This window comes from Micromys minutus (assembly GCF_963924665.1).
Source record: "Micromys minutus genome assembly, chromosome: 21".
Lineage (NCBI taxonomy): Eukaryota > Metazoa > Chordata > Mammalia > Rodentia > Muridae > Micromys > Micromys minutus.
The window spans coordinates 11,446,396-11,470,248 of record NC_137956.1 but is presented as its reverse complement, the minus strand read 5'-3'; the positions used below and the strand labels follow the sequence as shown (position 1 = coordinate 11,470,248).

At 44.9% G+C, this 23,853-nt stretch overlaps 1 protein-coding gene across 1 annotated transcript; it reads right to left on the bottom strand.

Annotated features, from left to right (window-relative positions):
* Window positions 1–7,402: 7,402 nt before the first annotated feature.
* GCM1 (glial cells missing transcription factor 1) lies at window positions 7,403–18,816 on the bottom strand (the record flags this gene model as incomplete). The annotated part of the gene is made up of 5 exons (XM_080933995.1): window positions 7,403–8,143; window positions 9,896–10,024; window positions 10,936–11,048; window positions 12,197–12,449; window positions 18,742–18,816. The coding sequence occupies 5 exons, from the start codon at window positions 18,814–18,816 to the stop codon at window positions 7,403–7,405; spliced, it is 1,311 nt and encodes a 436-aa protein (XP_080790121.1).
* Between the last annotated feature and the right edge of the window lie 5,037 nt (window positions 18,817–23,853).

Sequence of the window (23,853 nt, the reverse complement as noted above, 5' to 3'; positions counted from 1 at the left end):
TGTTTTCTTAGCTCAGTTAGGGAAATTTTTCTCTTTGAAATCTGAATAAGCAATTTAGAATTGGAAGACTTCCTATGACCATTTATTTCTGGCAACACTGGGCTCGGGAGCTGATCAAATGACGATCAGCTGTAGTGAGTTCTGGGGAAGGAGCCTAGTCCAGTCAGCGAGGCCCTTGCCCCACACACAGTGGACAAACTCCCAACAGGCAGCCTGCCTGTAGACAGCCAGATAGTGTAAGTCTTACCCCAGTAATGATCAACATCTGCCGGTCTCCAGGCACTGGCGGGGGTGGACTTGAGCTAGGCAGAACAGAAGGCTCTATGCCTTAGAGCCACAATACTTTCAGACATTTTCTTTACTGCTGATTGATGTAGGTGCTCCAGCCCACTGTGGGCGGTACCATCCCTTGGCAGTTAACAGCTTTCTTCCTTGGTTTCTGCTCAAAGCTCCTGCCTTGAGTTCCTGCCTAGGCTTCCCTTGATAAAATCAACTCTCCCTACCAAGTTGCTTCTGGTCATGACATTTCTCACAACAACAGAAAAATTAACTAGAATAAAACAAGATTTAAAATAAATGGCAGCTAAAACTTGATTTAGTGTTTTCCGAGTAATATGTAGTAAGAATTTGGGAAGCAGCCTTCAAAAGGAGGTTGTCTCTGTGGGATTTCCATTCTTCCTGGTAGTACTGATTGCCTGCTCCCCCCATAGGATGACTGGCCTTAAGATAAAGACTTCACTGGCTGCTTCCCTCTCCCCATCCTGAAAAAAAAAAAAAAAAAAAAAAAAAACCCAAGTTTTTTGCCTGATTGGAGCTGGTATGAAAAAAAAAGCCTGCCTGATTTGCCATAAAGAGACTGCCTTTGATAGTTCCCCCAGCCCCCTCTTTGGAAACATAAAGATTCCCTGGAGATCAGAGATGTAAATTGTGTCAAAATTAAATTTCTCGGGCTGGGGAGATGGCTCAGCAGGTTAAGGGCTTGCCCCACAAGCACAAGGACTAGAGTTCAGATCCTCGATCTAGTTATGAAAGGAGTTCAGCAGTCTGCCTGCGATCCTGGCTTTCAGGAGACAGAGGCTCCCTGGAGCAAGCTGGATAGCTACATGATCTGAATTAGTGAGTCCAGGGGCAGTGAAAGGCAGAGAGTGGTCAAGGAAGACACCCCACCTCCACATGCTTCGTCACACACATGCATGTTCACTTGTTTTTATTCTCTCTCTCTCTGTTTGTCATAGATATAAAATGTGTGTGTGTGTGTGTGTGTGTGTGTGTGTGTGTGTGTGTGTGTGTGTGTAGGACCAAAATGATAAAATACAAAAATCCAAAGATGGGTTGGTAGTGACAGGTTGAAGAGAACACAAACTACTGTTCTAACTGCGATTGAGGAAAAGAATGTCTTTACCTGTGCAGCAATCATTGTATCAACAAAATGAATAAAGCCTCAGTTAACCAACTTAAGCCACTTAGGAAGAGTAAAAGGGAAACTGCCAAACCGTATTTTAAAAGGTTGATAGCCAGGAGAGATGGCTCAGTAGCTAAGAGCACTTATTACTCTTACAGAGGATCCAAGTTGAACATCCAGTACACAGGTCAGCTGGCTCACAACCGCCTGTAACTCCAGCTCCAAGAGATCAGAAGCCTTATCCTCTGTGGATGTCTATAGCCACAGACAAAATACACATAATTAAAATAAAGCAAATCTTCAAAAATAAGTTGAAAGATACAAAAAGATACAGAGACCTCCTGTGTTTATGGGGTAGAAGATTTAATGGCTTTTAAAAATATTTATTTATTTATAATTACACTATTGCTGTCTTCAGATACACCAGAAGAGGGCATTGGATTCCATTACAGATGGTTGTGAGCCTCCATGTGGTTGCTGGGAATTGAACTCAGGACCTCTGGACGAGCAGTCAGTGCTCTTAACTGCTGAGCCATCATCTCTCCAGTCCTCTCCCCTTCTTAAAGATTTATTTATTTTATGTATACGAATTCACTATACTGTAGCTGTCTTCAAACACACCAGAAGAGGGCATCAGATCTCATTACAGATGGTTGTGAGCCACCATGTGGTTGCTGGGAATTGAACTCAGGATCTCTGGAAGAGCAGTCAGTGCTCATAACCACTGAGCCATCTCTCCAGCCGCTTTAATGTTTTTAAAATGTCCACATTTCCCAAAGCACTCTGTAGATTCTGTGTAATCCCTACAGGAGTCCCAATACCATCCTTCATAGAACTATATAAAACTATAAAATAGTCTGCTGAGGCAGGAGTTGCAGTTTCCAAAACCTCTGGGCATCTGCCCACTCCTCACCTTTGCTCTGTTGGCATAGACATGCCCCCATTCTCTCGTCCTGTAGCATCTCTGCTCTACCAGAGAAGGTGTGTGACATCTTGAAACATGCAGCTCACCTCCGCTTACTTTCTGCCATTCCCTGGAAGGAAGCACATGTTGGAAACGCCAGAGAAAGGCTGTACATGCTAATTCATATTTCATTTCCCTCCTGCTGAATTATAAACATAGAGGCCCCCTGTCTTTCCCACTATCACTAATCCCAAACCCCAAAACGGTTGCAGTTAGGCACCATATATGTGTCATAATTTTTCTTTCTTTTCTTTCTTTCTATCTTTTTTTTTTTTTTTAAAGCTTTGCCTGGGAAATTCATGGACTGGGAAATTCAGCGGGCTGAAATGGAATTTCACTGTGAACAGAACAAACCCCTTTGTCTCTCTGCAGCCCCAGCCTCTGCTCCTATCCTGTGAGCTATATCTGGGCACACCCTTCACCCTGCTGGGACACTAGCCCTGATGACTAGCAGTGTATTGGCTGGTTTTGTGTTAGCTTCACATGATCTGGAATTATCACTGAGAAAGGAGCCTTCTTAAGGAAATGCCTCCATGAGATCCAGCTGTAAGGCATCTTCTCGATTATTGATCAAGGATGGGAGGGCCCAGCCCATTGTAGGTTGTGCCATCCCTGGGCTGGTAGACCTGGGTTGTATAAGAAAGCAGGCTGAGAAAGCCGGGGAAACAATCCAGTAAGTGAGATCCCTCCATGGTCTCTGCATCAGCTCCTGCTTCCTGACCTGCTTGGGTTCCAGTCCTGACTTCCTCTGGTGATGAACATCAATATGAAAGTGTAAGCTGAATAAACCCTTTCCTCCCCAACTTGCTTCTTGGTCATGATGCTTGTGCAGGAATAGAAACCCTGACTAAGACAAGTAGGGAGAAGCCAGGATCACTTCTAAACAGGATGAGATGCCTTGAAGAAATAGCACCTGGTTTTGGTGACCCAAACTGTCCTGCTATCACCATCCCGAATGGTCAGGATGCAGGGAAATCTGTCTTGGTTAGGGTCACTATTGCTGTGATGAAACACTATGACCAAAAGCAACTTGGGGAGGAAGGGGTTTGTTTGGCTTACTTCCCTGAACCAAAGTTCATTGAGGGAAGCCAAGGCAAGGATTCAAACAGAGCAGGAGCTGATGTAGAGGCCATGTAGGAGTGTTGCTTACTGGTTTGCTCACTGTGGCTTGCTCGGCCTGCTTTCTCATAGAAGCCAGGATCCCCAGGCCTGGGTGGCACTATCCACAGTGGGCTGGGCCCTCCGCCATCAATCACTAGTTATGAACAAGTTCTACGGGCTCACCTACAACCCATCTGATGGTCACATTTTCTCAACTGAGGATCCTCTTCCCAGACAACTCTAGCTTGTTGATATAAAACTAGTCAGCACAGAAGTATTATCCTATTCAGGGTAAGAGACAATGCTATGCAGGTGTGTGTGTGTGTGTGTGTGTGTGTGTGTGTCTGTGTGTGTGTGTCTGTGTGTGTCTTTGTGTTTGTCTGTATGTGTCTCTGTGTATGTGTGTGTATATGTGTGTCTGTGTTTCTCTCTGTGTGTTGTTTGTGTACCTGTGTCTATGTCTGTGTTTGTGCGTCTGCACTTTGAGGCAGAACACAGTGAGGGAGAACTCCAGATAGGATCTAGGACAACTAACTTCAGTTTTCTTCTATCCACGGATTTGTTACTCTTATTATAAATGTTCTAAGCAGTTGGTGGTGCAGGATGACTGAGTTGTCATCTTCTCGTGGTTCACATCCATCACAAACATGGGGGCATAGGCAGAAGGGGTCGAGGCGATGACCCTTTAGGCCCAACCTGGCTTTCTCCATAGCAGTGAAGACACCAGCAGACTCCACAATATACTCAGACACAGCATCACCCTGACATTAGCAGGACCTCCCTCCTGGAAAATGGGGATGACTTTTACCACATGTCTAAGAGACAAGGTAAGAGGATTTTAATTATGTGTATTTATGTGTGTCTGTGTGCGTGTGAGTTAAAGTGCACAAGACCCCCTGGAGTTAGTTATGAGTTGTGAATCGCGAGCTATGAATCCTGTAGAACAGAATAGAATCTTCACTGATGAGCCATCTCTCCACCTCTTCTGCAATCTCACACCAGGAGAAAATTTTAAGGAAATGGTAGTTTTACATGTCTTGATTTTAGTTGGGTTTCATTACAAAAAACAATCAAGTACACTATGAATTAAAAAAAAACATTAAACTATACAGTTAGGAGGATGGAGGTGGGACTGGTACCACTATGTAAATCTTAGATCCTCATCTGTGGCCAAATACCACAGATAAATGAGAACACTCGTGTGTGACCTATTATTTGAAAATCTAGAACTAATTGTGAGAAATATGAGTGTTTAGAAGTAGAAGCCTTTTGGGGGGTTGGGAATCAGACTTAGTCATGGAGATGGTAGTCAATCATGTTCTTGCTTTGATAAGTTTTTTTTTTTTTTTTAAAGAAAAATGTTTGAGATGAAGGGGCACTCCAGTCTAGTGGAGAAAAATGTTTGAGATCCTAAAAGAATATCAAACCAATAGAAACTAACCAGCAGCTATCGGTTCTTACATTTTCTTTCAAAGCAGTTGGAACTCTCTAGGTATAGGAAACTCCAGTAAGCCCATAGCGACATCCCACAACCCAGGTGATTTTCAGTAAGGCCTCACTGGAAGGTCATTGTAAGCAGCTATAGATGTCAAGCAAATGGGGTCATATCTGAAAAGCACAGTTCCCACAAAAGAATGTACACTAGCAGCATGGCAGACAGACCGGGCCACCTCATGTGCTGAGCTATGTGCTATGATTTTTGCACTCTTATGGCTGTTTTACTTCAACAATCCTTTTCCACATCTACCGCGTGTGCTTACACATATAAGCCTGAGTGTGTAGAGGCCAGAGGATAACTTGCTAGGGTTAATTCTCTTTCTTCCATGTGTGTTCCAAGCATTGAACTGAAGTCATCGGGCCTGGTGGCAAGTGTCCTTACCTCTTCCTTAACCATCCTTTACAATGCACCAAGTGGCTTGTTTTGTCAGTACCCCCCCGAAATGCCCCCCCCAAAAGACAAAACTCAGCTGTTGTGTGGAAGCACACATAAACTTAGCAAAGATACAAAGAGCCACCGAAAGATCAGTTTTGAGAGGAAGGGCCTTGGGGTGGAGTGGGATCAGGCCTGCAGTCATGGGAACTCCTGCAGGAGTTCTAGTTTCTGGCCTGCCTGTGAATATACAAGCATTTGTAGAGGAACTCTGCTAAATTAAGTATTTTTTTTTCTGCATTTACACCAAAGCATTTACTGAATTCAAACAATGTGAATGTCTATGGTGAGGACTATCTAATTATAATATTAGTCTTTGTGTGCCATTGAAAATGTAACCACTCAGTTTCTTATGTGCTTATAAAGGTCCAGGTTAGACTGTAACCTAAAATGGCAAAGCCAGGGTAATTCAATACTAGATATGACACCACACACAGACACATAATGCACATAGAAAACAATATATTTTTTATCTTATATATAACAATATTTATATACGTCTCTAGAAAAAGTCATTAATCTATAAAGTAGACAAGCTTAGGTACTGCAGAGAGGCAGAGCAACAAGAGACATTTACTTTTGAATCTTGTATCATACACATTAGTTACCAATCAAATGGTGAAGATTATTTTGAAAACACTTGCTTATAGCAAGGTTCATTCCAGATTTTGTGTTGGGCTATCTTTAATGCAAAGTACTTCAGCAGAGAATAGGAACTGAGTAGCTAGCTAAAGAACAGAAGCTCTTTATTTAGCTGTTTGGGTTTTTGGTACTGAGGCAAAAGCCCAGCTCAGCACCACACGCTGAGTTTATGTTCCACTGGGTAGCCATGCCTCCTGTCCACAAAGAATATTGTTCTAAGTTTGTTTGAGAAAGGGTCTCGCTAAGTCACCTGGGCTGACCTCGAACTCACGATCTGTCTGCCTCAGCCTCCTGAGGTCTGGGATTACAGGGGTACACTGTCATGCCCAACAAAGCTTTGCTGTTGAAATTTGTTGCTAAGGATTGAACCCAGGACCTTCAACATCTTAAACACACTCTCAACCATTGAGCTGTCCTTCAAACCCTTCACAAAGACTTCAACAAAAATTCCTCATCTATGAAGCTGACATGGAGACACCATAAGGGATAAAAATGAACAGAACAGAATCTTAGCCCTTGTGGGAGAAGTCACTCAGGAGCGGGTGAAGGAGAGGTGAACCCTACTCTCTTCCTCTGTCCGTTTGTTTTCTGTTCCTCATAAATAGGATAAGGTCATGCCTCTTCTTTTTTTACAAGTTACAGATCTAAAAACAAAACAAAAAAAAAAAAACATTAAAAAATAAAACTAAACAAAGTATCTAACACTTCTTTGGTAAAGTATTCAACCTTCAAATGTCCACAGTTCTTCTGAGCTCTTTCTGTTCCTTCATTTTTGGCTCTCCAAAACACAGATGAAATGCTAAGTTGCCATGGCCACAATAAGACCCCTCCAGACAGCCCTGCTGAGGGGCTGGATTGGCACTTGGACAGAGGTATCAGAGAACATGTTGCCCCAAAACCAAGTGCTTTTCTTTTTTTTTTTTTTACTTTTCCTCTTTTTTTCCCTCTTCCCTCTTTTTCTTATTCATCTTTCTTTTTCCTTTTCTTCTTCTTCTTCTTTTTTTTTTTTTTTTTTTTTTTTGTTGTTGGGGGAGGTGTTGAGACAGGGCTCTCTACCTAGCCCTGAAACTCACTGTGTAGACTAGGCTGGTCTTGAACTCACAAAGATCCCACTGCCTCTGTCTCCTGAGTGCTAGGATTAGAGGCATGTGCCATTACATCTGTCATGGTGACTTTTTATTCCTCACTAAGGATAGCCACATTGGCGTTGCCAATAGCTCCAGTGAGAAGGCCTTGTCTACTATTTGTTACAATCGATTCCAACATTCCTCTCAGGCTACGCTTTGAACCCCATCTTCTAAGAAAATTCTGCCAAGCCCTTTAACAAATCACAATCGGGAGAGCGGGAAGGTGGAGCTTTGAGTTATCGCAAAGAACAGAGGTTTAGGAGCATCTCATTGTTGAAGTGATCCACGCCCATGCATGCCATCTCTTCATCAAAATCCCACTTGTTGCTTTTGGCTGGCAGTGCGTACTGCTGCTGAGGATGAGAGCCATAGGTGAGCAGAAGGGGGTCCTGCTGAGGTGAGTGGTATGTGAGGGAAGGCACATAGTTGCTGAACTCCACGGGTACTTTCTCTTCGGAAGGCTCACTCATGGGATTGGTCCATAAGGGTGGACGGCTGGGTTGGGCTGTAGGTGGTTCCAATGGAACCTGTTGGGGAAAGTGCTCCAAAGAGTTCTGGGAGGGAAGGTAGTCATAGGGCCAGCTGGTCACAGGCAGAGGATAGGGTGGATAGCAGGTGTCATCAGTAGGATTTCTTCCTAGGGCAGCATTTATATTCCAAGCTTGCAGATCATCATAATCCCCGTACACCCCATGGACAGGTGGCTGAAACTGGTCTTCACTGCTGTAGATCCTACTGCTGGAGAAGCTATTTCTGTCATAGAGCTTCGTGGCGTCTAAGATGGAAGTTGGATCCTCCAGCTCAGTGGTTCCCCCCAAATCATAACTCTTGGGGAAGGAGAGGCAATCATTCAGAGAGTTCTGCTGGGGAACGTTAGCTATTAAAGGTGTGCTGTAACTGCTGGGCAGTTGGACGCCTTCCTGGAATGACCAAGTTAAAGGTAAACTTCCCTGACTCGGGATTTCGCCTGGAAGAGCCTGGAAGGGGAAATGAACACCCACGTTAATAAGTTAAGCAAATCCACATGGCTACCCCAGGCACCCCGAGCTATTCTGCAAATGTCCCTCGATAAGACTGCCTTCATTCCTTGCATACTTCCAGCACAGGCACAGCCTCTCCACTGTTGCCAGGGACCCGAAAGGAAAGACTGACTCCTTATTCCAGTGCACAGATAGAACAACTTTCTCATCTGTAAAGAGCCAGATGCAGTCTGTGGACATACTGGATGCTTACTATACCTTATATACAGACATCAGATACCTGTCTTTTTAAGGCATTTGTAAGGGGCTATTTAATTTAAGAAAAACAAACAAACAAACCCTGCAGCTTCAAAGACTTGTACTAGTCCTGGTACAACTCACAGGGCTATCCCTCACTCCCATTTCTGCCTCTCCCTTCTCCTTCTCCCTCACCTAGACTTTTCTAGCTTTTAGTGAGGAGCAGGGTATTGTTGGGTTTTTTTTTCTCCTTTAGAGACTTTTCTTTGAGCTCATGGAAACTGCACAGAATAGAACATAAACTGGTCAACTTCAATTTCTTTATGTAAATGAAGTAGCTGTCGTTCCACAGTTAGTCACAGGAGGAGCTACCAGGTAACTCTTATGTTGCTCTTTATGTATTCCCCTCAGAGTGTAGTCTGAGGGGGAAGAGAGAAAGGTTCTGTCCAAGCAGAGTAGCTGAGCTGACTGACAAGGACCAGTTGTGTGATTTGAGAGCTCAAGGTCCCTTGCAATCACAATCTCTTCTAGATAAGGTACTCTAAGAGCTTAGCAGGAATTAGCATCACATCAAACAGACAAGCTGATGTTACGAGGCCATGGGGCAGTGGGCTTCCTCACACTCCCCTCCACCACTGGAGTGGCCATCATTTTCAGAAATTAAGAAAAAACAAACAAACAACCCCCCCCCAAAAAAAACCAGTTTCACTATGTAGCCCAGGCTAGCTTTAAACTCTGGATCCTAAGTGTTGGCTTAGCTCAGTGTCTCAAGAGCTGGCACCACACTAAAGATCACCCAGCTTAACAGCTGTCTGGTTCTTTAGATCCATGGTTCTCAACCTGGGGGTCACGACTCCTTTTGTGGGGCTGTCACATAACTGATGTCCTGGATATCAGGCATTGACATTCCAATTCATAACAGTAGCAAAATTACAGTTCTGGAGTAGCAATGAAATAATTTTCTGGTTGGGGGTCACCACAGCATGGGGAACTGTATTAATGGGGTGCAGTGTTAGGAAGGATTTAGAAGTAGGAAGCATGGATTGAGATGAAATTGGACACATTTAAGGTGATATGGCCCTAGACCATCTGATTATTTAGGCCAGTTGAGAAAATGATCCGTTATAAGGATGTGTGGAAATGTGAGAACAAAAAACCCCAAACACATGAGGCTGATAACATTTTGTGAAGACCATTTTTGATTGATTCTGTGTCTATTGGAACTAAAATGTAGAGTTGCCAACTATAAGTTAAATACCGACTCAAGCTTTTTGTTTTAAAACCTGCAGTAGGGATGGTGAGCTGTGATCATATGGAATATTTGCAAGCCTGTATCAAGTATAATAAGAATAGTCACATCGCAGATTCAGCTTGCCTGGTGGATGTCTGCTTATAGATGGGTCATCCAGTACAAAATGTTTGCTTTCCCTGGTCAGTAAAGGACTGGGACCATCTACCGTGTCCACTGCAGGGGGAAGGCTTCCCACTCAGAGCACAAATGGGATAGCTGACCTTCGTTTCTGATTTCCCCTTCATCCGTAAGGAGCTGGAGGCAGAAGCCAAGTGCACTTTCTTCATGGCTCTTCTGGCCTCTGCTTCCAGCTTGGTCTCTGGCCTGGGATGGTCATGTTCTCCTTTGGACTTAGGAGAGACAACGTAGGAAGAAGGAAACAAAAATTAGTAACTGAATTGCCCTTGAGAATGTGTAGCTTTCTTCTCTGTGCTGTTCTCTTGCGACCCGGGTTAGCAAAGTTGCTTCCTGCAACAGAAACTCTTCCTGAGCCCACCTGTGCTCCTGTCTGCTGCCTCCTGTCCTGTGAGGTCCCATGCTTATGTGGTCTCTGACTCCTGCCATGTCCCCACAGTGACACTCACCCCCTTCTCTCTCTGGCTCAGTGCTTCCACACACACTGTTATTTTTCAATCCCACTTACAGAATGAGGACTTGAGGCTTAGAGAAAGGATGACATTTGGATAACCTCCTTTAATGAGCAGGGTCCTGGGGTCTTCACAGCCAAGCTGGGAGCCCAGTGGGAGACATTCAGTACTTGTGTGAGCCCGTCTTTTAAGTGGCCAGTAGCTGGAGCTCAGCCTCTGTGGGAACAGCTATATCACAGCTTGGCAAATGCTCCAGAGCGAGGCCCTGCCTTTGAGAGAGCTGGTTTGCCAGTCTTCCACCGACAGTCTGACCCAGAGCCTGGCCTTCACCCGTTTACATCCAGGCCTCATTAGTGTTTCTTACAAATCTCGCAGGAAGCTGAGATTCCAAGGAGGAATCAAATGGTTCACTGTGTGCAGAGCTAGTGCTGAGTCAGCACCGGTACCCAGGCTGGGGTTGGTGGAAGGCTATGAGCCGAATGCTGCCTTCCTGGGTTTCCAGTGCTCTACCTCTGGTGAAGTAGGGCATGTGGGCATTTGCTCCCCCAGAGGATGGGCATGGTATGATATAGCCCTGCACCCCAGACCACTGATAAGATTCCTCTATAGGGAACATGATAAGCAGTCGCCACGTGAAAGGGAAACCGAGTAAATAAAAATAGCTGAAATTCAACCTGGAAAAAGATGAAGCGTCCGTCGTGCCTCCAGAAGTTGGTGACTGGGAAGCCGCCGTGGCCTCGGCAGGGGATGAGCTTCAGGGGCCCATTGCAGTTGGGACAGCTTTTCCCTACAGAGGAAGCAATGAAATCAACTATTGGGCCTCAGTAGAAGAGGATCTCATGGTAGGGCGGTACCCAAGGTGCGCTCGAGTGTGTGTGTGTGTGTGTGTGTGTGTGTGTGTGTGTGTGTGTGTGTGTGTGACTTCACCCCTTCTCTGAAAGGGAGTAATGGGAGGAGGGATATGTGAGGGTGGGACTGGGGAGAGGGAGAGGGCCCCACCATTGGGATATAAGAGAATTAATTAATTAATTTAAAAGGGAAAGAAAGAACAAATGAAGGAAAGGAAGGAAGGAAGGAAGGAAGGTAACTGACTATGCTACCTGGGCTGATTCTGAGTCTGGGGTACCCAGCTGGCTTTTACCTTTGATTCCAGGATAGTGGAGAGAGGCCATGCACAGTCATGGGAACCTCCTTCTTCTGGACTTTACTCGTGACTACAGCACTGTCTACCAATGGCCAACTGGGATCCCACATGGACACAGTCAACAGCTGTCTGACAAGTGGGATTGTTTTACAGGTCGAATTCTGTAGAAGTCCTCTCTATAGAGAAGTGTTTTACTTTATAATTAAGTAATAAGACTTAAGGAACAAAGCTGCTTGGGAGAGAGAACACCGAAATGTCACCAGGTTGTAAATGTCAGAGAGGGAGTTTTGAAGACACAGGCTAGGAAAGAACATAAGTAACAGGGGGGTAAGGTGGTTAGGTGCAGGAAGCTGGGAGCATCTGTCTCCCAATCCATTGAGTGTGAGAAACAGAAAGAGCAAAGACTTCCATGGGTAGTTATGGCACGAATCCGAACGGACCAAGTTGAGGTCACAAATTTAGTCCCGAAGACTGTTCATTGGGATCTCCCTGGGACTCGGGGGCCAGGCAGTAAGTCTGAACTAATTTCTCCTGAACTTTCCATGAGTCCATCTCTCTCCAAAGCCATGGGGACATTCATGGGGGTGCTCTGCACACGACAGGCATCGGAGACACACAGGGGTTGGGGGAGGGGAGATAGGAGACTCTTCAGAGGGTTCTCTTTCAGATTACCTTGCCTGTCACGGAACTCCAGGGGGAGGGTTGGCTGAGCCCTTGGTACATGTCCACCCTGGCTGGAGCATTAAGCAGACTCTGGGTCCCCCTGGCTGCCACCCCCAAACCTCACTTACTCTGTTGCTTCTGCCTGGCTTTGTCACAGATGGCAGGTCTCAGGTAAATCTTGCGGCCTTCCTCCGTGGAACAGTCTCTGCTGCACACCACCACCCCAAGGCACGACTTCTTGAGGATCCGGGAGTTGTGGTTGTTGGTGTTGCGCATGGCCCAGCTGCTCAAGTGGCGCTGTGCGTTCCTGTCGTCTGAGCTGTAGATGTGTTTCACGTAGGAGTCTGGCCACTCCTGGAACCAGTCGGTCTTTTTCACATTCTGACAGGAACAGAAAGAGTCTGTTACAGTTTCATGCTGAGTATCTACCAGTCTGCCTCTGCAGAGCTGGTTAGGTGTAAGAGATATCCAGGCCACAGGGGCAGAACAAGAGGCCTTAGGTAAAGCTTTAACTGAATTAAATTCCGGTGGTGACATCTGTGAGCACAAGTGGTTCTCAACCTTCATAATGCTGCCACTCTAAAGCTCAAAAAGAAGGAAGGACAGAAGGTGGATGCCTCAGTTCTTCTTAGAAGAGAGAACAAAACACTCACAGGAGGAAACACAGGGACAAATAGAGGAGCAGAGACTGAAGACAATGTCATCCAGAGACGTCTCACTTGGGGATCCATCGCATATGCAGCCACCAAACCCAGTCACTATTGCTGATGCCAAGAAGTGCTTACTGGCAGGAACCTGGTATGGATGCCTCCTCAGAGACTATGCCAGAGCCATACTGACACAGATGAGGATGCTTGCAGCTAACCATTGGACTGAGCATGGGGACTCCAATGAAGGAGCTAGAGAAAGGACTGAAGAAGCTGAAAGGCTCTGCAAACCCATGGGAAGAACAACAATATCAACCAACCCAATTCTCCAAAGCTCCCAGAGACTAGAACACCAACCAATAAGAGAGAGACCCATGGCTCCAGGTGCATATGCAGCAGAGGATGGCACTGTCTGGCATCAATGGGAGGAGAGGCCTTTGGTCCAGAGAAGGCCCATTTTTCCAGTGTAGGGGAATGCCAGGGTGGTGAGGTGGGAGAGGATGATTGGAAGAGGGAGCACCTTCATGGAAGCAAGGGGAGGGGAAGGGGAGATGGGAGTTGGGGGGGGGATAATATTTGAAATGTAAATACAGAGAATGTCCAATAAAAAATGATTTAATAAAACAGCTCTCATGTTGTGGTGGTTCCACCCTCCCCCATCACAAAATTCTTTTCATTGCTACTTCATGAATTAATGTTGCCTCTGTTATGAATCGTAATGTAAATACTTGCACTTTCTGATAGTCTTAGATGACCCCTGTAGAAGGGTTTTTTGACCCCCAAAGGGGTCGTAACACACAGGTTGAGAGACACCATCAGGTGTCTGCTGTGCCTGTCAAGCATTTGGTCCCTGCACGAAGATGAATTCTGCTGTGTCTGCAGCCTGTGGTGAGAACAGTAATGGCAGTTTCTCAGCAAGAATCTTTGAGCAAAGTCATCTCACCAATACGCTTACGTAGTAACTATGAAAATCACAAAGAAGAAAAGAAAAGCACAGCAAGATGATGTCTCATACCACACTGCCTAATATCCGACACATATTACAGATATATTCCGAATATATCACAAAGTCACCAGAGATAGGGCAATGCAGAGCTCAGGTTCACAGAGGTCCAAAAGTCCTTCGTGGACAGTTCCCTTGTTTTCCTCTACTGCTTAGGCATGCAGAGGACTCAGGATGATTACCTGGTACTACCCTAGTCCCTGCATGTGAGCATCTGACGGAACTTTGATGTGCAAGGACAGCGCTGTGGCTCAGTCTGGAGTTCCGATTCAGCAAAGGAAACAACCCCAGAGGCTGCTTAACAGCGTGCCCCGGTGGCTACTCATGCGCTGGCAAAGCAGTTATGAGAGCAGATTTCATGTTACATTTTGAACCACCGTAAAATCATACCATAGAGGTCCTTAGGGCATGAGGTACTGTTTACTATTCTGTGTTTACTATGCATGTGTGAAGTAGGCGTGGTGAGACTTCTCCTTCAGGAGTTCTGAGGATTAAATAGTATGAATGTGAAATGCTTGCCACACATTACAGCAGGAGGCCGTAAATAAATGGAGTTACTGGGTGTGGCTCATTTTCCCAGGCTCCTAATGGTGATGCTTCAGATGGCAGATCCCGCTTAGCTCTTAGAACGAGAGCCATCTTAGTTTGACTCTGCCCATCATCATGACTCTCAGAGACCTGACATGAAATAAGAACAGCTTTCATTTAGAAGATTCTCAAAGGTCATGGTAGAAGATTCTGGAAAAACCAGGAAAAAAATTTAAGGTTCCAATCCTTTGCTTTCCCAACAAGAACATACGACACAGAACATTAGTTAGCAAAGCCTAGGAATGTCTGAAGGCAAACATTCGTGTCAGGACGAATGAGCATTCTCTTGGTTAGGCTTCCACCCAGGAGTGTGTTGCTGGAGACACCCCTGGGGCCCAGCAGTCAGGGGCGGTTCTTCCCCACCGGAAGGTACAACCAGGGAGGATGCGTTGTTATCACTCTCCTACTGGGCACCCTGACCACTGTGGCCTCGTACTGTTCAGTGTCCACGTGAGAATCCCCGTACAATTTCAACACCCGTCTTCTCTCTCCTTTCCCTGCTCACCGAAATTCTAATCATTGCCTTCCAGCTTTCTCTCGAAGGAGAGCATAGCAGAATATTTGGCTTTGCTTTTAAAAGATTTATTTTATTCCTCGATTATGTGTTTGTGTGGAGAGAGGTATGTATATGCGTGTGAGTGCAGCTACCCAGTGTGGGTGCTGGAAACTGAACTCCAGGCCTCTGAGCAGCAAGCACTCCTAACCTCGGAGTTATCCCTCCAGCCGCAAAATGTTACTTTCGAAATACTTAAAATACAGATTAAAACACTAAAATGTATGCTTACCTTTAAACGTCTGAACTATAAAGGTTTGGTGGATCTGTATTATTCTGATGTGACATACAGGTATCAGGATAGGAGAGACAAGGGCAGACATTTAGAGGAAAGCATTGATTTTCTATGCGAGAGTCCCACCTTCCCACTCCCACCATAGCTGGTCAGAACTACAAATCCCATGAGCCCAGAGGAGTGAGAGCCCCTCTGACGTATAGGTGAGAGCCCCTCTGACATTCTGACCAAAACAAAGATTTGTGTGCGCGGAGGAAGAAGTAACGCTCAACAGCTTTGAGGCTATTCCCCTGACACCTTAGTTTTCTACTTCCATTAATTAGTAGTGTGAGGAGCTTCCCAAAAGGAAGAGTGACCATGTGAAGCCGCGACCGCGTGGAGCTGTGACCACATGGAACCCTGAACACATGAAGCTCTTCTCTTGGCTGTCGCTTACTTATTCTGTCCTTTGTCTGGATGTTTAGTGGACTCTTTGGCAACTTTTTATATTAAAATGGGCGGGGTGGTGGGTCCAGATGTCCAAAAACCTAAGGAGCAAGAGGAAGGCAGTTCTGAAAGCTCTTGTAATTTGCCACCGGAAATGTAGTTTTAAAATCAAGAATGTTGCTTTTTAACCTTGCTAGCAAGTCCTGTTTCCTTCTTTTTAGAACTTGCTAATTTAATTTCTAACTTTTCATAAAACACTTTCTTCCTTTTTAGATACGATGTTTACTTTAATTTCTAACTTTTCATGAGTAACTCTTTGCTTTGGCTCTTGGTTAAGAAGTTTATAATTGAAAGGGGACACCCTTAAGTTTCCCAACATGTCTCATCTAACAAATTTGTATTTTTATCATCTCTTGGGTAGCATCATTAGGAATGTAATTGATATCTCTATGACTTATGTGCATAATTTTGTCCTATAATTTACTCAATCAGTACCTTTTAAGTTATATGAAAATACAGGACACTCTTTATATGCTCTTCATTTTAATTTAATTTAGTCATTTTTAGTTGTAATAGACTATCATAAAATTACATATACTATTATACAAAACTAACAAAATAAAAATTTTAAATTAGGTATCAAAACATTGAAAAAATGAACTAGGAAAGATGGTTTTGTCTCTAATTTTAGCATCGGAGAGACTGAGCCATGAGGATTCCTTTCATACCAAAGCCAGTCTGGATTACACCATGGAGATCATCTCAAAAAACAAAAAGAAAAGAAAAACAAACAAACAAACAAATTTTGGGCTGGAGAGATGGCTCAGCGGTTAAGAGCACCGACTGCTCTTCCAGAGGTCCTGAGTTCAAATCCCAGCAATCACATGGTGGCTCACAACCATCTGTAATGGGATCTGATGCCCTCTTCTGGTGCGTCTGAAGACAGCTGCAGTGTACTAATACATAATAAATAAATAAATCTTTTTTAAAAAACCCAAATTTTACATCATGTTATTCCATTAAAAAATATTTTCATTCTTAGTATGGTCCACTCTTATCTAGAGCAATTAATTACCTTCCAGCATAACTAGTTTATTAACCCTTTACATGAAGTATCTCCAAATAGAACAAGGACACCAAACACACAAAGCAAAGGAGGGCTCATCTAATCCACGTTCTAGAATCACAATGTAGCTAAGGCTGGCCTTATGCTAGAGTCATACACAGACTACCACAGCATACCTAGATTTTCTAACAGACACTTTCAGCAAATCTGGTGAAAGATAAGATGTTACTTACTAAAAACAAAAGTAAAATGAAAGTCAGGTGTGGTGGCACACCTTTAATCCCATCACTCAGTAAGCAGAGGTAGGCAGATCTCTAAGAATTCAAGGCCATCCTGGTCTACATATCAAGTTCCAGGCCAGCAAAGGTTACATAGTAGAACCCTATAGGGTTTCTTCTGGGTTGCCTATAGGCAGATGGAGTTTTAAATGTTGCCAGGAGTCAACAAATGTCTGCACCAAAAACTGCTCTCTAGAGTAACCCTGCTGCTTCCCACCCGGGGAATGACCATATTAAAGGGTGTTTCTGTTTTAGTTATCCCCTGAGTTTTACCAGCACGAGAGCTTCTCTGTTCCCTAACTGCAAAGGGTCTGTTTCTAGAGCAAAAGTGGGCATGTTTACCATGGACTTTCCTGTGTGGTGGCCTAAGGAGGCAAAAATGCTTTGGAGTTTGAAAATTCATGCTAGAACAGGAGCTTTTGGGTGTTGAGTTTCCCTCCAAGTTTCTGATGAATGATATGAATCCTCTGTCGAGAAAGTGTGTGTGTGTGTGTTTTCTTTTTCTTTTTAAGGCTAGCCTCGTGGTCACTTGCTTTCTCTGCCTCCTACAGGGGAGTATCACAGGCATGCACCACCATGCCTGGAAAACTGTATGTCAGCACACATGGTGGCTCTGCCCCCCATATTCAAGTTCCTCCATCCACATCTGCCGACCTCAGCTCTCAACATCATCTCCAGCTCACATTCAGGGGGGTGCAAGCATGAAATTAAAAATAGGGAGAAATATGGGCCCCCTAGCCAACAGCTATTAAAATTTACTCTAAAATTTTCCTAAGACGGCGGCAGCAATTTGCAGCGTAAGTTAACAGCAAGTTCCGACACAAGATCTGGAAACCGATGTTTGCTTGGCTTGGTGACAGTTTGTTTGCCCTCTTGATAAATGGGTATGTTTTTCTGTCTTTCAGCTTTCTCACACCCACCAAAGGAGAACTGGAGGAGAAACTGAAGGAAACCAAAGAGAAATAGAAGAGTCTCCATTACCATGAAAACCCAGAAAAGTGATGAGCGGAGACTGGCGTCCCCAGCCCCTCTGGCCTGCCCAGGACAGACTGTTTCAGCATTTGGTACTAGTGGAAGCCAACCTTACTAATCTTAGTCACATACCCAGTAAAAGTATCTTTAGACACCAGGGAGAGAGGACAGGACAGAAGTAATAGACTCAGAAATCTGCTCTTAATTAATGCTTTCCATCAAATCAGAGTTCAAAGGTTATTTGCTAGCTGGGCTTGTGTCTCTAGCACGTGAGAGGCAGAAGCAAGAGGATTGTGAGTTCAAGGCAAGCTTGAACTCTTTTGGGGATTTAAGGTCGGCTTGGGCTGCTGGGCTGCTGAGAAAGACCTCGCCTCCCCCCCCCCCCACACACTCTTTCCTGCACATGCGCACAGCACAGTTATTGGCATAGGGGAGCCCAAAGGCAGCGATAAGCAAAGCACCCTGGGTAGAGCAGGGACTACCCAAGGAGCCCACGGATGGTAGTACCCTATCAAGAGCGGGCTGTGACCCCAAGAGCACCACCATTCACATAGTCCAGCATCGGGGTTGTTAACTGTTAGAAATACTACAGTAAAGAAGGCGCTATGGGGTCTGACGCCTTATGAGGAGTCAGTTCTCTGGCAAGTACTGAGTGTGTGAACTGAGTGAGCTTTGAGAGGGAGGAATCAATGCTTTCTTTGGCTCTATCTGTTCTTGGGGTTTCTGGAAAACCACGAGGCGCTCAAATCCTAGGTCTTACATGTCCCCTTGAAATACCTCAGCTGTAAGGGTGAAGGTCTGAAGTAGTTCACCTGGTAAGGATCTGACACATTCCTTTCTATAGCCCGGAGGGTTAAGCACCGGGCTTCCCAGCCTCCTGCAGAGGTCGTTCTGCAAGCAGTTACCTGAGGCAGCTTCGGGTCGTTTATATCCCAGCTCGGTATCTCTTTGTCTTCGGGATCAAAGTCGTCCAGTTCCATGATAAGGTCGGCTCAACACAGGTTCTTCTCTATTCAAATTGTCAGAGCCGCCTAGAGGGCTCCCAGTCTCAGAACTCTTGCCTGTCCACGAAAAGCAGCTGAAGGGCTTGTTTTTCAAAGCTTTAAGTAAATAAATGATACCGACGCAGAAGATTTAAGAGATTAGAAACTTCGAAGCCAGTTGTGGCTCATACCCTCGAGAATGAGGCAGGAAGATTGCCGTTGAGTTCAGGGCCAGCCTGAGTTACCCTGTGAAATTGTCTCAAAAGGGTGTGGCTGGGGGGGGGCTTAGGAGATAACTTCATTGACATTTTTCCAAGTACCAACTGCTAACAAGAAAACAAACTGCAGAGGCCACTACTAGCATTTGTTACACAGTAGGCTTCTTTGGGGTTCCAATACCCTGGTCCCTATTTTTATCGGCAGGTTTATTTTCATCCTCACTGCCAGACCTGGGTTATAAGAGCCTTAGGAGCCATTATTACCGGGAGCCACCAATTTCTACATAAAGTATGTACATTTACATAAAGACGCCGCTAGCGGAGGATATATCCCCCCTAGCAATTTAGATTAACTAATCTGTTCACAGGTCCCAAGTACTGCTCCGCACCTTTCCAGGATCTGCTACTACTGAAGTCCCTTCTCTGCAAACACTGGCACATCTTTGTCTTTCTTACTGTGCTGAGGTGTCTGTGGTGCTGATAGATGCTGGGGCATCACGGAACCACCCAGGCACTACCATAGTTCCTAATCTGTAACTGCTAAGTAAATCTCTGTTTAGGAGACAATTCTCAAGCTGCTGGGGGAAAAATTGGTTAACATCCCAATTCAGACAGCATACATGACAGTGAAGTAGTGAATACTGAAGTCACCGCCACAGCCCCAGCTAGCTCTGCTAGCCCAGACTTGGAATTAGAATAGATGTGGCCCACAGCATACTTTACACGAAATGGAAAAGACTTATTTTTTAAAAACAAAGTTGGAAAACAAGATTTATATCAAGACCTAAAAATGCTGTTCTTAGCTAACTCTAGGTACCTGATTTTAAATTAAGAGCAGAGGAATAAAAATTTTACTCCCCAAAAGTACAGTAATATTTGAAGCTTTAAAGAGACATACTTTTACGAAGTGAGTGAGGATTCGTTTAGTATTTCTTTAAACGTTAAGAATAAGACATGGGGGAAAACTGCTTTATCCCATCAGTAAGCAAGCTTAATCTTTCCCCAGGATTAAAATAAAAGATCTAAATGTGTCAAGACTTGCTTTTCTTTAAGAGTCATGACCAAAGCGTGTTCAGTTTTCACCATTTTACAGACCACAACCTAGAACAGATAAAGCAGTGTACAGGCCTGTGGCCATGGCCACACAACTTACCCCTTTCCGCCTTCAGTGCTCCGGAGTCCTTCTTTCTTGTCCACCTTCTTGTCCAGGTGTCACAAAAGTGTCAGCTCTGGCTCAGGTCCTGCAAGTTCTGGTCATTTCTAAGTGGTTGCTGTTCCCTAATCCAGGTCAGGGTACACTATGCTAATGACTCTGGCAACTGTCCAATCAAAATCAAGATGCTTTCAGCCAGGGACAGGTAGGAGTAACCCAGCTCTTCTCAGGGTGTCAGCTGTGTGGTGAATATTCTCTGGTGTGCTTCTGAACTTTCCCCTCCTTTATGCTAAGAGGACATCTAACTTAAAAGGATGTTGAAAAGAAAAGAAAAAAAAAAAAGAAACTCCGAAAAGAAATATAGATTTTTTGCCCCTTATAGTTTGTAGGTGGAACCCAACAGCGACTGTTTTACAGTAGATGTGTTTTTCCTGCCCATGTGTGAGAAGGCAGAGAGGGAGAGCCATAGCAGCGTACTCACCAAGGTGGTGGTAGAAATTACTGAGATAGTTTTTAGACAGCCAACAGACCTAAACCAGAAAACCCCGAAAGCCATCCCTAATTCAGAGTGTATCAATCCTTACAATGAATGCAATTCTTCAAGCCGTCCTAGGGAGTTCTCTCTGGAGATATCAAGGACACTGGCTGGGTTCAGTTCCTCTGATGAATTCCAGGTAGTCTGCTAGGCTTCAGAGATGTAACGGAAAATCAGAGACATAAAGAAATCTGTGTAGCTCAGGGTGGTAGGGTGGGGCTGTAACTCCAGGGAGTGTTTCTGCCAGTTCAAGGACAGGCTGGGCTAAATAGCAAGCTTACCACCCCTACCCCAGATCTTCTTCCACGTCCATATCTACATCAGACCCATCTTTTAGGAGTTCTAACATACCATCCGATACTTTCCAATACTGTTCTAAAACACATGACTTCTCATTCCGATGACATCCGAGAACCTTAACCACATCACAGTAACTTTCCTAATTATAAAATAAAATCAACATCTTTTTTTTTATATCATTGCTGCTAATTCATATTGTAATCTTTCAGTAGACTTCCGAGACTCATTTTGGTCACACACCTTCAAATGTTTGCTTTTTTCCTGCATAAACCAAACACAGATATCGTTTGCTTCATTCGTGGGATTACCTCCTCTTGTTGGTATAGATCTGACCTGGCTTGCCAGCTCCTCTGAGTTTGTTCATTTGTTCGTTTTCCTTTCCTTCACTTGAAGTCCCTGTTGGGTTCTAGCAGCAGTAGCAGAGCCATCCCTGTCTCAAGGACAGGTCCTACCCAGTGAGCTCCACACCCTAAGGTCAAATCCTGTCTTCTGCTTACTGGTTCTGCGAATTCTTTGGGTTTGTTTGTTGAGTTATTTGTTTGTTAGTGTTTTGAGATAGGGGTGCCTCGTGTAGATCAGGTTGATGTCAGATTTAACCATGTAGCAGGAGGTCACTTGAAACCCCTTGTCCTTCTGCCTCTTTCTCCCAACCGTTAGGGTTACATGAAGCAGCCCACATGGGGTTTTAATGTGATCGGTAACAATGGCAGCCATAACAACGTCCTTTAGCTGAGTTCTTAGTGAATCAGAGGCCATGCCGGGCATGTCCCTGAATTACACTTGATGCTCATAGTGACCCTGTCACTACTGTCCCCTTTCCAGGCATGCCACCATGCTCAGCTAGGACCTATTCTGACTTGTCTTCTTCACAAAGAAGGAAATCAAGTCTCGGAGAAACAAAATTGTACAGTCAAGCATCACAGACATCCAATGCCAGTTAGGTGTGGTCTTTGTCTCAGCCTCTGCGCAAGTAGAAGTCTCCTTGTCTCTTGTCCATTTTGCCTCCGCTCTGGACAAGGATCTTGCCCTTAGCAACACGGATAGAACCTCTTGTGGAGCAGCTGGCTACGCCCCCTGATGCTTCCTCTCCCAGCCCCTGAGAGACAGCCACCAGTGTGTTGGGATCTTTCTAACGGATTTCATGGGTTTAGAGTAATGCTTTAGGCATTGGATGAGACGGTCCCACACAAACTTTTGTTTGTGTGGGACCGTCTCATGTACCAAATCCCTAACCATTATATTTGGGCCACATTCCCTCTCCGTGGCATTACGTGACCCAGGCGTCAGCCATGTTTGAGATGACCAAGGAAAAAAAGCAAGAGGTATTTCCTGCTGCCTCTCTCTGGCTCAGGACCTTTCTGCAGTCTTGCTGCTGAGGGTTCTGCCTAGCTATGACCTCTGATTTCTAACAAATGGTTGGACTTCTTCCACACTTCAAACTTTCCTTCCAGAATCTATTTCAGTTAGTGTTCCAGAGTCCAGCTCCCCAGTTCTGCTATGCCTCATCTCGTTACCCAGACGTCTTTTTAACACTCATTGTGTGTTAGACATCAAATCACTCAATCCTTACCTCTGCCTCAGGAAACGGGCTTCATTCAGCTATATTAAGTTGAAATTATAAAGAGGATATTTAGAGTAAGGCCAACACTGGTCAAAGGATGAATATCCACCAGAGAAGGGTGATGTTAGAAATCATTTCTTGGGCTATGGAACAAAGCTGCTGCTCATTCTGGTTCTTTCTGGAACCAACTTTATCTCGCCACCCCCCCCCCAAGGCTATCAGAGCTTTCTGTCCCATCTGGCATGGGACCTGGCCTGACCCAGCTTTTCCCTAGAATTTTCCAAATTAGAGGCAGAGAAAACTAGTCTTTCATCTCAGATGCCGAATGGAAGGTTGACCTCAGACCTGCATCTCTACCACACTGCAGCATTTCAAAGGGCAGAGCCAGCCAAAGGGCAGAGCCAGCCAGAAGAAAGAAAAGGCCTAGGAGGGGAGCCGAAAGTCTGGACAGCAACCTGGGGCCATACCACACTGTGTGACACAATACATGTTTTGCATACCTTCAACCCTTAGAACTGGGCTCTTTTCAACATACACCTGAGAGAGGTCTATGAACATACCTTCAGCTCCTAGTCCAGGACTCTGGAGCTCACCCATGCTTCTAAACAAACCACTTTCTTTGGTCATTATGAATCTAAAGGTGAGCTGGTAGGGTTTGTACAGCATCCCTTAATATTAGAAAAGGTTTTGGGAAGTCTCACCCAGATCAGGGTGAAGAACACGAAGATGGGCCACACTGACAGCCTCCCAGACACCCAGTTCCTGCCCAGTCCAGAGGATCAACACCCAGAGATCCATCTTCTGACCTGTGCAAAGCTGAGCTCCAGGGTTTTCCTCGAGGGTTTTTGAACATTAAGACTATCGGTTTTGGTGGTTTCTTTGTGTAGTACCACAGTTGGCTCCCACAGTTTCCAAGGCCAAGCTGGGGCATCTTAACTCCGGTTCTTGCCCATTTCTGTTCTGTAGAGTTTGGTCTGCACTCTCTAAGTCTCTGTAGCAGATGACAAATCCGGCTGCCTGTTAAAATGCCAAGCTTTCCGGGGGAAGTCCTTGGGTATCATGGTGCTCTGTGGAAAATAATATGACACCTTAGATACTTACTACCAGGCCAGACTATTCTGCCAGTAGAAACTATAATTAATACATGTATGTCTTCTATGTGGTCTAAGAACAACAGAACCATGAACCCAACTGTCTACCTATAGAACTGTACATTTGATCTTAGCCAAAAGACTGAGAGGCGATGCCCACCTATAGAACTGTAAAC